At 29.8% G+C, this 13,919-nt stretch overlaps 1 protein-coding gene across 2 annotated transcripts in view; it reads left to right on the top strand.

The window, feature by feature from the left end:
- LOC145318630 (carbohydrate sulfotransferase 12-like) overlaps positions 1–13,646 on the top strand; it is a 62,114-nt gene extending 48,468 nt beyond the window's left edge. For both annotated transcript variants that reach the window (XM_080160028.1, XM_080160026.1), the window contains exons 4-15: positions 4,050–4,090; positions 4,397–4,472; positions 4,706–4,793; positions 4,984–5,062; positions 5,816–5,869; positions 7,166–7,231; positions 7,585–7,671; positions 7,863–7,929; positions 8,124–8,195; positions 8,453–8,499; positions 11,583–11,642; positions 12,688–13,646. In XM_080160028.1, coding sequence (XP_080016154.1) covers positions 4,050–4,090; positions 4,397–4,472; positions 4,706–4,793; positions 4,984–5,062; positions 5,816–5,869; positions 7,166–7,231; positions 7,585–7,671; positions 7,863–7,929; positions 8,124–8,195; positions 8,453–8,499; positions 11,583–11,642; positions 12,688–12,772 — 822 coding nt within the window. In that variant the 3' untranslated portion in view covers positions 12,773–13,646. The remainder of the gene's footprint in view (positions 1–4,049; positions 4,091–4,396; positions 4,473–4,705; positions 4,794–4,983; positions 5,063–5,815; positions 5,870–7,165; positions 7,232–7,584; positions 7,672–7,862; positions 7,930–8,123; positions 8,196–8,452; positions 8,500–11,582; positions 11,643–12,687) is intronic.
- Positions 13,647–13,919: the final 273 nt, after the last annotated feature.

The raw sequence follows: 13,919 nt of genomic DNA on the forward strand, positions 1-13,919 counted from the left end.
AATATCCAGAATTAGGTAATTGGATTTAACAAGGAAAAAAGACAACACCCATAATTAGTGAAGCTCTCAAGTTTAAAAGAATACAAATAAAGAAAATAGCAAATGTAACATACAGATACAAAAATATATTAATCAGAGCAAGATGGGACAATGGGCTGTTTATTAGACTAGTCCCCCATAGTTTAATATAGCAATTTGTTATTCGTTGGCTTAACTACTTAGGGGACCTGTTGCAATTTTTGTTTGGTTGGATTATTAAATTAAGTGCCCAACGTTTCAACCATTAACTGAAACATACAGAAGGGTTATCCATGTATCATATTTGGGAATGTAAATCAATTTAGCGGTCATTGTCTTATCCCTTTAGATCCCTAAATAGTAATTAACAATGATCAATGGTTCTTTTTTTTCTATGTAGCTTCTCATTGGTTCTTGGAAGGTTTATAACTTTTTTTGGGAGGGTACCTCCACCATCCTAGGAGAAATCACCCCCTAAAAAAGGACCCCATTTCACACACAAAAAATAACTTTTTCTTTTTAAGTCTAAAATAAAAATCTAGTTGTATAATTCAACCACTTCTTTCCCTCTCAAGTGCCCCTAATGGCCTCTAGGGTCGTAGCCGCTAGTAACAAATGAATATAGACGGATGAACAAACAGACATACTCTGATTGTAGAGTTTCTGTGTATATATGTATCTTTATAATAAAGTAACAGGTTCTATGTGAGTCTTTGTGCACCAAGGGGTGTCACTAACCACTGAACCAATATGGTTCTCCTTTACATGGTAGCTTCTTATATGTCCTGGTAAGGTTTATTACTATTTTGGGGAAGGGTACCATCACTATCCCAAGAGAATTAACTCTCCAAAATAAATGTTTTAAACTTTTACATTAAAAAAAAACTGTAGTTGTAAGGGGGGTTCGTCTTCCCCCCCAACCTAAGGGCCCCTATATGCCTCTAGAGGCGTAGCCGCTGCTAGTAGAGTATCCCATGATATAATGCAGTAAGGTTTTTTATCTGAATCTTAAAATTAGGCAATTAATTATGAATAAAAAAATCACGCAACCTTTCTTTTTAAAAAAATCAATCTTTAAAGTTAATTAATGTGAAAAGTATAAGTTTAAATGAAAAAAAGTCTTTAGTAAGTGCTATTTATTTTTTATGATAAAGATTTTGCAAAAGACGTTTTATTGCTATGTTGATCAGAAATATGTTAGAATTTGTTGTTAGGTTTTTTCTACAAATCTTTATATTGAAAGTCTAAATTTGAAAATTGTGATTTTTTTTAAAGCTTATAGTATTTATATAAGTTGTTTGTATCTTTAAATAAAAAAAAATATTAAAAAATATTTTTTGTTTGTTTTTTATTAAAGATTTTCATATTTTTTAAAATTTTTTTTCAGAACCTAAAATTGGAAAAAAAACTAAAAGACCCCGCTGAAATATTTTGTCTCCACCTGGAATCATCAAGGATTTATGTCTATTTTCACCCTACATAGGTCCCAGGGCTCGGCACTTACTTTTGTCTTGATTCAATTCTAGCCCACAGTGATATGAATTTTATTTTTTTTAAAAACCTTTACAGGAGAAATTTTATTTCATGTAAGTATGAAATTTATATGTTAATTGTTAAAATTAATTTAAAGGGGACAAAAATAATAGGTGAATATTGTTTCTTTTTTCTTATATTTTTTTCTGGAGAAAATTTTGCATTCAATTTGTGTGTCTATGTGTGCGTGAGTTGAAAATGCGTACTTTATATCATCCAGAATTAATCAATGATCTTTGTACAGAAAATAAACTTTAAAGCGTATTATTTACCCTAGTCAAAACTCTTGACGCACTTTTATAAAAATTATTTTTACGCTTTTTGAAAATTGAATAAAATAGTATATAATCTAAAAAAAATAACATTTAAATTATCATTTAAGATGCATGTCAATGTAATAGTCAATCAAACTTAAGCAAAATAGTCAAAAAAAAGTCTTATAAAGGATAAAAAAAAGCCAATTTTGTTGGTTATCAGATTTTTTATATGTTGAAGTAAACACGAAAATTGCAATATCTATTAAGGTTTTTTTTTTAAATTTGGCATAAATATTCTAAAAGAATAGAATTGCACCTAAATTTTAAGCCCATATCATATTCAACCTATATTCGCCCTTTAAAACAAGCTGCGGAATTAGAATTTTAAAAATGTCCGCATTTCTTTGCACTCCATTTAGGTGATTCTGGTCCACAGCTCCATGCTGGCAATCTGTGCAATAAATGGCTATTTTTAAAAGGAATAATATATGCCTAACTCTGTTGATTAAAAATAGACTTATAGATATTTTTCCTTAAATATTCAATATGGTATTCAAAGTTTAGTGGGGAATCAATTTAAACACACCCAAAAATGGGTTTTCAGGTCAACTATCTGCTTCTCCTGTATAGTTCTGTGCAATCCTTTTTTTCCTGGTGTTGACTTTTTATACATAAATTTCTTTTCAAAGTTTAGTGGGGAATCAATAAACACACCCAAGAATGGCTTTTCAGGGCAACTTTCTGCTTCTCCTGTATAGTTTTTTGCAATCCTTTTTCTCCTGAGCTGGGCCAGAGGTGAGCCGGAGGTGAGTCACAAGCTCACCTTGGCCCGGCTCAGTGGCATTACAATATGAGTGTTGCCAGTGAGCCATAGGCGATCGCGTGGTGAGCCAGATCACCAATGCAATTTTGATTTATGCCCAGTTCAGAAATAACTTTTAAAGGTCGACTGATTTTTTTTATAAGTCAACCTTAACAAGTACAACCCACAAATACCTTTATAAAATTGGTCAACTTAAAGCTTCTATAGGTCAACCTAAAATTTTCAGATGTCGGCCTTTGTCTTTTATAAACTGGGCTTTAAAAATTGATATGAGGTGATCCACTTTAAAAATTAGCTCAGTTGCAAAGCCGGCTCGGGCAGATCAGTGATTTAAAGATCCAGCTCTAGTATTAGCTTTTTACAAATGAATTTCTTTTATATAGTTTGGTTTTAAAAATATAAATGTGTATGTGTCCCATTACACTTACATACACCTCTAAAATTTTAAGACATAAATCTTAAAAAATTAAAGAATGCCTGCAAGAAATACCACCCTTTAACTGCTGAAAGACTGCCACAGGTAGACCCAATACCCCAAATTTAAAGCCTTCAGCTTCAATAACAAAAAAGTTCTAGGCATTTCAAAATAGCATTTTATGTACAATGACGTTTTTGAAAGATTTCCAATGCTCATAAAGGAAAAAACAATATTAAATTACGTCGCCTAGACACAAAATTATAACCTTATCTTTGTCAAAAACTTAGATTGCCGGTAACTGATTACATTTTTATAATAAAAACACCACATTTCATAGTCAAAATCTATGAAAAAAATTCGATTTAAATTGCATTTTTAAACGAAAATCATAGCGGAAACAAAGGGGGAAACTAATACAATCTCAGCTGTGATTGGTTGTTAAGCTGATTCAGCCTTCTGATTGGCTACAGTACATAAGTTAAACAAAATTTTTTTAAAGATTTTGACTATAAAAATGGGTATTTTTATTGTAAAAATATAATTAGTTACTGGAAACCTAAATTTATGACAAAAATAAGCTTATAATTTTGTTTCTAGGCTACGTAGTTTAATTTCAAAGTTTTCAACATGAGCATTGCAATTCTTTCAAAATTTTCATTGTACATAAAATGTCATTTTAAAATGCCTAGAACTTTTTTGTTATAGAAGCTGAAGGCTTCAAATTTGGGGCATTTGGTCTACTTGTGGCAGTCTTTCAGCAGTTAAAGCGTGGTATTTCTTACAGGCTTCCTTTAATAGCATAGTTTACAAAAGACATAGGTCGACCTCTGGAAATTTTAGGTCGACCTAAAAAAGATTTAGGTTGACTGATTTTATAAAGGCATTTGTTAGTTGTGCTTGTTTAGGTTGACCTACAGAATAAATTGGTCAACCTCTAAAAGTTGTTTGTGAACTGGGCATATGAATTTCTAATTGTAACCTCATCTTATACACATTTTAGGTATGGAGGAAAAATAGAATAAAGAGCATTTGTGAAGCAAGGTATTTATAACTTGAAATCAATTCACCAGATTTTTCATACACAGTTTGGCCATGTTGTACAAAACACTATTTATATGTGTCCAAATATTAATGCTTCTTCTTTATATGCCCCAAATAAGTAAAAAGTTATGAAAATAATTTAGCTCCGTTAATAGTTTAATCTGGAAATGATTTTGTGGGTCTTGTATTATTTTTATAAAAGTTGTAAGTCATAACTTTACTTTATTTTGAAAAATTTCACCTGAATATTATTTTGATAAATTTCTTGGGATAAGTTGCAATAATGCTGTTAACTATTTGTGTTAGGCCAGAATATAATGCTACACAATCTTCCATATTGTACCTGGAAAAAAAAAATCTGGCTTATTGTAAACATGGAAAGGTTAGATTTTAATATTAGCTTTTACATCAGAGTTAGATTAAATAAAGGTCAGATCCTGCTCGCTTAATGCCTAGGCCTACCCCTAAGACAAGAATGGGGGGGGGGGGGGGTTTAAAGGGGTGTTTTAAAATTATATTACCCTATCCCCCCTCCCGAATCATTGGAAACACTCATTTTACTTACCCCCCTCAAAAAAAAAGATTAATCTGCATGATAACTTGTTAATTTTCTAGGTCGCATCTACTACTTTGTCATCTGAAATTATTCAGCTCTTAGGTCTAATGAAACCTAAATACAGTATTGGACGTGAGAGCAATAAAGGTAAGTATAAATAGAAAGTGTAATTATTTAGTTTTTAATAGAAATTTTATGTACTTAATTCTTGCTGTAATCTCTTATGGATGAAATAGAGTATGAAATACTTTAGCCTCCAAACAGCCAATAAACATTCATGAGAATTTCTTAATTTTATCAACTTTTTGAGAGAAAATAATTCTTATTTGTTTTTAAGCTATACATCAATTAAAGCAGAATACGATATATCCAATGTTGCGCAGAACAACTGAAAATAAGGATTGGAGTTTTAAAAGGTAACAAATGAATTTTAAATAACATACTTTTAAGGAGCTTTTTAGCTACTTTGATTTTTCATGACTGATTTTTTGAGCTCCTGAAAAAGATAGATGGCTGAAACTTTTTGTCAATATTGTTATCAATATGGAGCATAATTAAGAATAAGACAGTCATAGCAGTAAGACTGCTTTTAAGCAGCTTTTCAGCCGCTTTTAATTTTTAAAACAGATTTTCCCGGCTCCTACAAAAGATACACAGGTGAAACTTGTGGCCAATATTTCGTTTATTATGCACCCTAATCAGATTTAAAAATCTGACTGCTTTTAATCAGCTTTTTAGCTGCTTTTCTTTTTACAACTTTCAAGACATAAATCTTATTTTTAAGGTTTTTTTTTAAGTTTTTCTAATTCTTTCTCTCTTTCTTTTCTTTTTTATGATAACAGATAATCTGCTTTATAGTTCACTTTGTGCAATTGTAAATTTCATAATAGATTTGGTGCTTTGCTACTTATGGATGTTGTAATCCTTGTTTTTGCCTTTTACTTCTAAAATTAAATTCTAATGCGATGGCTGCAACAAATATTGTCTCTTATGTAAATGTAATCTTGATTTTTCTTTACGCCAGTGGATTCTCCGCTAACATATAAGTGCTTCACTATTGTTATTTATCTATTAGATTAGCAATATTGAGCAAATATCTTTTCTTCTAATGTGAATATGCTTTCTAAATGGAAATCATTTTTAAATTTGATATTTTTTTATATTTTTAGAGATTTAGTGAAAAATTCAATGTCTTTCAGTGTGGTACGACATCCATTGTCAAGGTATTGGACTTATTATTTAATATTACAGGTTTAAAGGGAGTGTAAACGTAAAAATTTCTCATATGATTATTAAATCTTAACATTTTCTAAGCACATTTCACTACACTGATCAACCAAAACGTCCTATTAACAAAAATATCCAGGAATAATGCATTGATTTTATGGTATTTTGGGAGGGAAAAAGGAAAAAACAGAAAAAATCTGAACGTTTTTGTTTCTTTTGATGTTTGTAGGTATATTTAACTTGTCATATATAGTTGAAACAATTTACTTACAGTTAAGGATTTATTTTATGATATAAAATTGCCAATTAGTTTTTTTATAACGTAGTAATTAGGTAATAAAGACCTATTTTAAATTTGTATTATTGACAAAAATATACCTCACTGTCTACAAAGGGTTGAATCTCATAGGTTATTTAAAATAATAATATCCTTTTTTATTGTGTTGGACAATAAATAACCCACTTTCGAGAATTAGTTTACACTTTTATCAGACTGTTTATACAGAAATATTGCGTCTTTATTATTTACAAATTTGTATTCAAAGGTGGGCGAGATTGGCCATCTGAAGTTAATTAGATACAAAAAACCTGTTTCTAGCTTTGTTTTTGTATTTGGTTTTCAATAAAAATTTTTGCTTATTTTATCAATTTTTAAGTAACTATACATTGGTTTAAAGCAAGGATTATGTTAAAAGTCAGCTTAACCATTAGGAAAAATCAAGAACTATGGGAAAAAGCTTGATTTTAGCTATAATGGGAGAAAAAAGCAATATAATGCACATTTTATATAATACGGAAAATTCCTTCCTTTCCCTGTACCTGATAAAAATCGTCGGAAAAGGCCTTTTTTAGGCAAACAAAAGCGCGTTTTGCTCTATTTTTGAGATATTATGAATGAGATAATGTTAAGAGTTGATATTAAGATGAGAAAAATTTACGTTTACAGTCCCTTTAAGTTCCAGAACAGTAATAGGACCGTGCATAGCTAGCAACCATTAGCACTTGTATGTGGATTAATTTATGTTATTACAAGTAGCCAACTATTTTTCTATCTTAATTATGTATATATCAGTTATTTGTACATTTCTTGCAAATACAGTCCATCTTTCCAAAAGATGGACTGTATATTTATCAGTGTAGCTGTTCTACAAGCCATTAACCCATCACAAACCGAACAATGGATCTAGCCCCACACAGCTAGAGTTACATAAACATTTTTTAGTCATCAGCATCAAAAATAAAATAACTAATAAAAATTTGTACTCACATTTTCACTCAAAAATTTATTTCAGGATTGTTTCTTTGTTTAAAGACAAAATATTGGAAACAGAAATGAAGCAAAGATCATTTAGAGAAAGGTAAAAATCATTTCAATAGTATTAAGTCAATAAACTTGCTTATTTCATAGAAATTTGTATTTTGGAAATGTGTCACTTCAAACTCATATAGTTTTATCTTATATCAAATAATGACTTGATTATTTCAAAGTTATTTAATAGTTTTTGTAGTGTGTTTTCTGTAATAACCTTATATCCCAAATGCAAATTGTTAGATCAAAAAGTATTTAATAAGGCTTCAACTAGGATCCCATTGATTTTCCCTTAAATATCAGAAATAATAAGAAAAATCTTTCCTAGTAAAATTTAATGTTAAAAAAGTATGTATGGTTTGTCACATTTTTTTGTTTGTTTCAATTGTGAAACTTTTTTAGTCGAATGGAAATACTGAAAAAGTATGGAAATTTATCATTTACTTCTTTGGTTAAATTTGTTATTAAAGAATTGAAAGAAAAATGCAGGTAATTTTCAAATTTTGATTTATAATACAGACAATTCACAACAGCATCCAGATCCACTTATTAACATTATCAACTATCACAGTCAGCAATTACCACAGACAAACAACAGAGAACATTTTATGGTTAGATTTCAGAAAAAGATAAATAACAGTGTTAAATGCTTGTATTAAGTCTAAAACAAAATATTTTAGTGTTGCAGGTTGCCAAGGTGTAAATGGTCATTTTTTCCCCCAATACATGAAATGTGATTATTGCAGGGTGAGTATTTATAAGGCACCTTCATTGATATTTACAATCTTTAATAGCAAAGCTACAATTTAAGTCAGTTTGTACTTCTTACCGTCTGCGTGTCTGTCCATTTGTGGTAATTTTAGCATGGTATGATTTTAAATAGAAGTGCAGATAATTTATTTTTATTCCCTTCATTACTTTTAAATTTAAACTTATTTCAGATGCCTTACAAGTATATTCTGAAATTGGAAACATTTCATCGAGATCTTCTGTGTATGGGCAAAATTGAAAAGGTATGGTTAACAAAATGAGAACTTCTTATCTTCAACGGATCATTTTGTTTATTTTACAGTTAGAATAAGCTTGAATGATGATTAAGTCAGGCTAGATTAAAACTACTTTGCCTCTATCTTTTTAACACTTCAAAAAAAGTATTTGATCTTTTTACTTTGCTGAATTTTTTTTTGTCTAAATGTTTTTTTTTATTTAAAATATTTATTTGAATTTTACATTTTCTACAGTTATATTTCATTGAAATTTTTGCTTTCAGATAGATTTCAGAGAAATTCAGGAGAATCCAACTCAACAAAAGAATGAGTAAGTTTTCATTTCAGTATTTTTATAATCAAGGACAGTTTTGTTCAATACCAATCATGATAACAAATATATTTAACAGAGCTGCTTACAATTTCCTATTATTTCCAATGACAAATGTGACATAAGAGCAACTCTTATAAGACCTAATGTGAATAGACGCCAAATATGCTAAGGATTATCAACCACTTTAAAACAGAGGACTCTATGGCAAGGACAAAGTTCCAGCAGGCCATTAGTGACAACAACACTGACTGCAATCCTGGAAGAACTGACTGTTTGTCGGCAAGGATGGTTAACCTGAAGATTGCTGCAACAAATTACAAATTCTTTCATTGTTAAATTGTTTAATTTGTTTTATAATAAATTATAGGTCTTATGTCACATTAGGTCTTATGAGTGTAGGTCTTATATTAATTAGATCTCATGAGAGTAGGTCTTAAGAGTGTAGTTCTTATGAGTATAGTTCTTATGAAGAAAATGCATTTAAATGAAGATTTTGACATTTAAATTTACTTAGCTGATGTAAATTATATTCTTTTATTTTTAGTAATGAAGCTACTCTATAATTCCAAATGTCCGTCCATCTGTCTGTCCGTAATTAATTAATTTGGTGAAACATGATTTTCTCAGCTCCTATAAAAGATAGAATCATTTTTGTCAACATTCCCATCAATCAAGTATAAAACATCCAAAGCGGTTGGACTGCTTTTAAACAGCTTTTTTGCCACTTTTATTTTTTTCAATTGATTTTCTGGGCTCCTGTAAAAGATACACGGTTGAAACTTATTTTCAATATTCTCTTCATTATGCACCCCATTAAAGGGTGTGCCAAAAAATATGCGGACCTTTTTAAAATTCTTATTGCGCAGCCTTTGTTAAAAGTAGAAAAATACTACGCAGAACTAGACAATTTTAAATTCAATAAGCTCTAACACAACTATAAAAAGTGACTGACAATTTTGATACATAATCAACACAAAAAATTGTTGAAAAATTAAATTTAACCATATTCATTGAATAATACACTTTCACAATATTACTCAAATATAATAAACTAGCGGCTTCGCCCCTAGCATCTAGGGGCTTCGCCCTATATAGTTATGGGAAGTCAACCCTCCTTAATAGAAATATTCAAAAAAAATATTCTTGGTTTAATTACTCTGTGGTAAAATTAAACCCAGGTTGTGCGCTTTATGCACAAAAATTTTAATTTGTACAAATTAAACCCAGGTTGTTTGCCGTATACACAAAAATTTCAATTCGTAAAAATTAAACCTAGGTTGTTGGCATACACAAAAATTAAAATTGAAAAAAAATATTTGTCGGGGGGGGGGGGTGGATTCATGGGGGCTTCGCCCCATGTTGCAGTGGGGTTCTCCCACCCCAATTACTGGTTTTTGTTTACAAAAATTTTACAAAATTTAAAATTTTGGAAGTGGGGATTTTTCTTATTTTTTGGGGGGTTGGGGTGTCCCACCCCCCAAGAAAATAGCTTAAAACCACCAAAGGACCAGTAGGTGTATTCCCAGAAGGGTAGAGCCCAATTTGATCAGCAGTTACTGAGATTTTACAAAAAATGTAAAAAAAAAAATTTAAGGGGGTTGGGTTTTTTTTATTTTTGGGGGGATTGGGTGTGTCCCACCCCCCAAGAAAATAGCCAAAAACCACCACAGGACCAGTAGGTATATTCTCTGAAGAGTATAATCCAATCAGTTCAGTGGTTACCGAGATCTTAAGGGACAGACAGACAGACGGACAGACGGTCAGACGGACAGACATCAAGCTACTTTGTATTATAGACGAGATCCTTTGGGACAGACAAAAAACGCTTACTACTTTATACAATAGGATATATTATTTCTGATGCTCATTATTATAGAAGAATTGTGTGTAGATAATCAATTCAAGAAAGAAGTATTGTTACCTTGTTTTGCATACAAGTTTGTGCTAATTAGGCTTTGCAAGATAGCTGAAGGGATGTTGTCCCTCGAAGAAAGTTCAGTCAATTAATGAATTATCTTTAGCTAGCATCATTCAATCAGAATTTGGAACAAAGGAACAAAAACAATTCAAGCGCTAATTATATTCTTGGGGGGTGCTTGGTGCATATGTGCGCGTATCTTTTTGGGGGTCATGTATGAAAAAAGATGACATGCAAACATGAGGAATCACATTCTACATTTGTATATATGTATGCTTGCGCTGACCTCATATCATTGATATACACACATGTAGATTGTCAATTTGTTGACAGCAGGGATAATGTAAAGGAATTTGAAAGGTGAATGTCTTGTCCAATAACAAATAGAATTTCTGTTGTTAAAATTATGTTATGATGTTTCTTTTTTCTCCCAAATTTGTTTTATCTTTTACTCTAGTAAGTTGAATTTTTCAGAAAGCTATCATTGGGTTTGCCTCAGACAGAGTATTCAAAGTATTATTTGCATTTTTATTAACGAGTAAAAATTTTAATTGAAAATATCATTGCTTATTAAAATTCAAAATAGATAAATTAATAAATAAGCACTTAAGGTAATATTCTATTAATTGTTCTATGGATGGTAATGTTATACTAGATTTGTACTCTGTAGTATAGAACAAAGGTTAAGGTTAAGGTGTTTTATCAATTCTGTATAAAATTTGAAATACAACATTTAATTTATAAACTACCAATTAAATATTCTTAGCTACTCACTTTCTAAAAAATAATCCCTCTATTTTTTTTATTTTCTATAAAGCTGAAAGTTTTTAAAGCACAATTTACTGCAATTTTTATATAGCCATCCGCCTATTGCCAATAGGTTGATACCAGATAAGCCGAGCCATATTGGTTTAGAGTAATAGCCAATAGGAGCCGTCTGCCAATTAATTAATTTAATTAGGTAAAAGTTGCAATATCCCTTTTGAAACTGATCTAATTTATGGTTATGTTTCCTATCCCTTATCCCTGATTTTTGCATATTCTCCTCCTTTCTTTTCTACGATAACAAAAAATCTGTTCTATAACTCTGTTTGTTTGTCTATTTCATAACAGCTTACATGCTATGCTACTTATGGATGTTGTCATCCTTGTTTTGTTTTAGATTGAGTACATCTGAATTGCTAAACAGTCTGCCAAAACACATCTATGAAGATTTAGTCAGGTACAATCACTTTCTTATTTATTTGATGAAAAGAAGTTTATGATAATAACTTTTTGGCAGTAATTTATCTTATTATACTTACAGTTTAAGAATACAGTAGCACCTTTACAATCAAATATTTTGAAAAATATAATAAACCAAATAAAAACTTCTAATAAAATTAATATTTTAAATACAGATGTTTTAAGACTAATTAATTTTATTTAATGAATTGCTGACAAATCTAAATGATTTATTGCAATAAGACCTTAAAACATTTGTCCATAATTAAAACAAGGATGACATGGCAGTTTCATAAAAAAAAACTTTAAACTGGATAATCACAGAACATGTAAAATCACAAAAACTTAAAAATCTAGGAATCGATCTAGCACCACAATTTAAACAAATCTTAATGAAACTATGTGAAAATTTGTAGAATGTGATTTTTATTTACATTCTGAATTTAATCCCTAAAAATTTTAGCCGTCTATCTTGAATAGGAGTAAATCAAGAAAACTTGAAAATCTAAAACCCCAATTATAATGCTTTTCTTGATAAAACTGATCACTGATCCCCTGATCACTATGTCTCTAACAGACAGACAGACGGACGGACAGACATTTTAACTTATAGAGTAGCTTCGCTACAAATAAAATAGTTCATTAAGTTCTTTTTGAGAATATTTTAGAATTTTTTCATTGTAAAATGTAAACATTTTAAGCATATTGTAGTATATTATATAAGAGTTGTTTTGCATATTACCTTTAGTATATTCACAATGCTATTATTGTAAAAATATACATCCTAAAAGACAATTTTTCAAAATTTTGGTGGGTAACGCATCATAATAAAGCCAATCTTTTCATCTAACCCCCCCCCCCCCTCAAAATATTATTTTAGATATATTTAGTTGTTCGCTATACCTTATTCCTGGGTCTGGGCTATTGATAAAGATCAAACACTTTTTAAGGCTATATTAGTTATTTCTATAATTTGACTTTAATATTCTGGTATTAAGTTGGTTTTTAAAAGTATTCCAAATTATATCAAATTTCTTTTTTAGAGTGCTCACACCTGATTTGGAAATGTTTGGCTACCTTCCTGAAACTTATCGAGAGTTGAATTCAAGTTCACCAACGTCTGAATAATGATCTGACCCATTAATTACTAATTTTGAGTTTTTACTGAAATTTTCATATTAAACCAAAACCATAGTTTGGAAAATGACAAAATTTAAATATCTATATTGACCATGCATGCGAAGATTAACAAAACTTGTAAGAAAAGAATAATCCCCTTGATTTGACAATTCATGTTATGACAAAAAGTTGTAAAAATAAAGTTTTTTTAAAGAATAAATGAAATTGCTTTCAATATTTGAATATGACCATTTTTGTGCAAAAAGCTATGTATCTGTAGAAAGATACAAGTATCGAGTGTATTATTGAGTGGCTATGCTCCTTAGATTTTTATAAAAATGTCTAAAATTAGAATGTATTTTACCTAATCTTTCTTTTGTTTTAATTGATAGATCTGTGTTGGAGCATACCCCCCTAAAAATTTTTATGGATTTAATTAATATAATGTTATGGTAATTTTATCACTGGATGATATTTTAAACTTTTAGTATACATAGGTCCTACTCTATACTCTATACAAGAATTTGTTTATAAATGTATCACTGCAGTGCACTGTTTAAAATTATTAAAGATTTTCTTTGTAAGTTAGTTCATGAGGGATTTATATATTCTCCTTTTTTCATCCCTTTTTTATCATCTTCTTATTATGTAATAATTAATTTTATTTTGAGTTTTTTTTGCTCAGCTATTAAAAAATAAAACCCTACTAGTCTTAAGCATTAGTAAAAATTATAACAACATACCTTTAAAAATTGACCAAGGTTTTTAGTATTATCCCAGAGTATTATAAAAGCCAATCCTTTGAATATATTTTGACTAAACATTTTATTTTATTTTATTTTATTAATATATTAGTAATAATTATAATAAACAATCTAAATTATTTAAATATGTTTTTTTGTGAAAACTTCCTTTGAAACTATAGCCAGGGAGAGAGATTCCCTTTTTTAAATAACACCCTTTATCACCAAACACCTCAAAAAATAAATGATTTTAAGAGGAGAGGATATGTACCTACTCTTTTCTAACTTATTCTAAAAAGGAACTAGACTGTGGATACTAGAGTAACACACAGATAAGTTGCAGAAAATAATTTAGAAGCAGAGGAAAGAGGTCTTTGAAAAAGGAAGGGAGGTAGTTATCTAAAAATACATTT

This window comes from Acartia tonsa, chromosome 5 (genome assembly GCF_053477335.1).
Source record: "Acartia tonsa isolate MP-2025a chromosome 5, ASM5347733v1, whole genome shotgun sequence".
Classification (NCBI taxonomy): Eukaryota; Metazoa; Arthropoda; class Copepoda; order Calanoida; family Acartiidae; genus Acartia; species Acartia tonsa.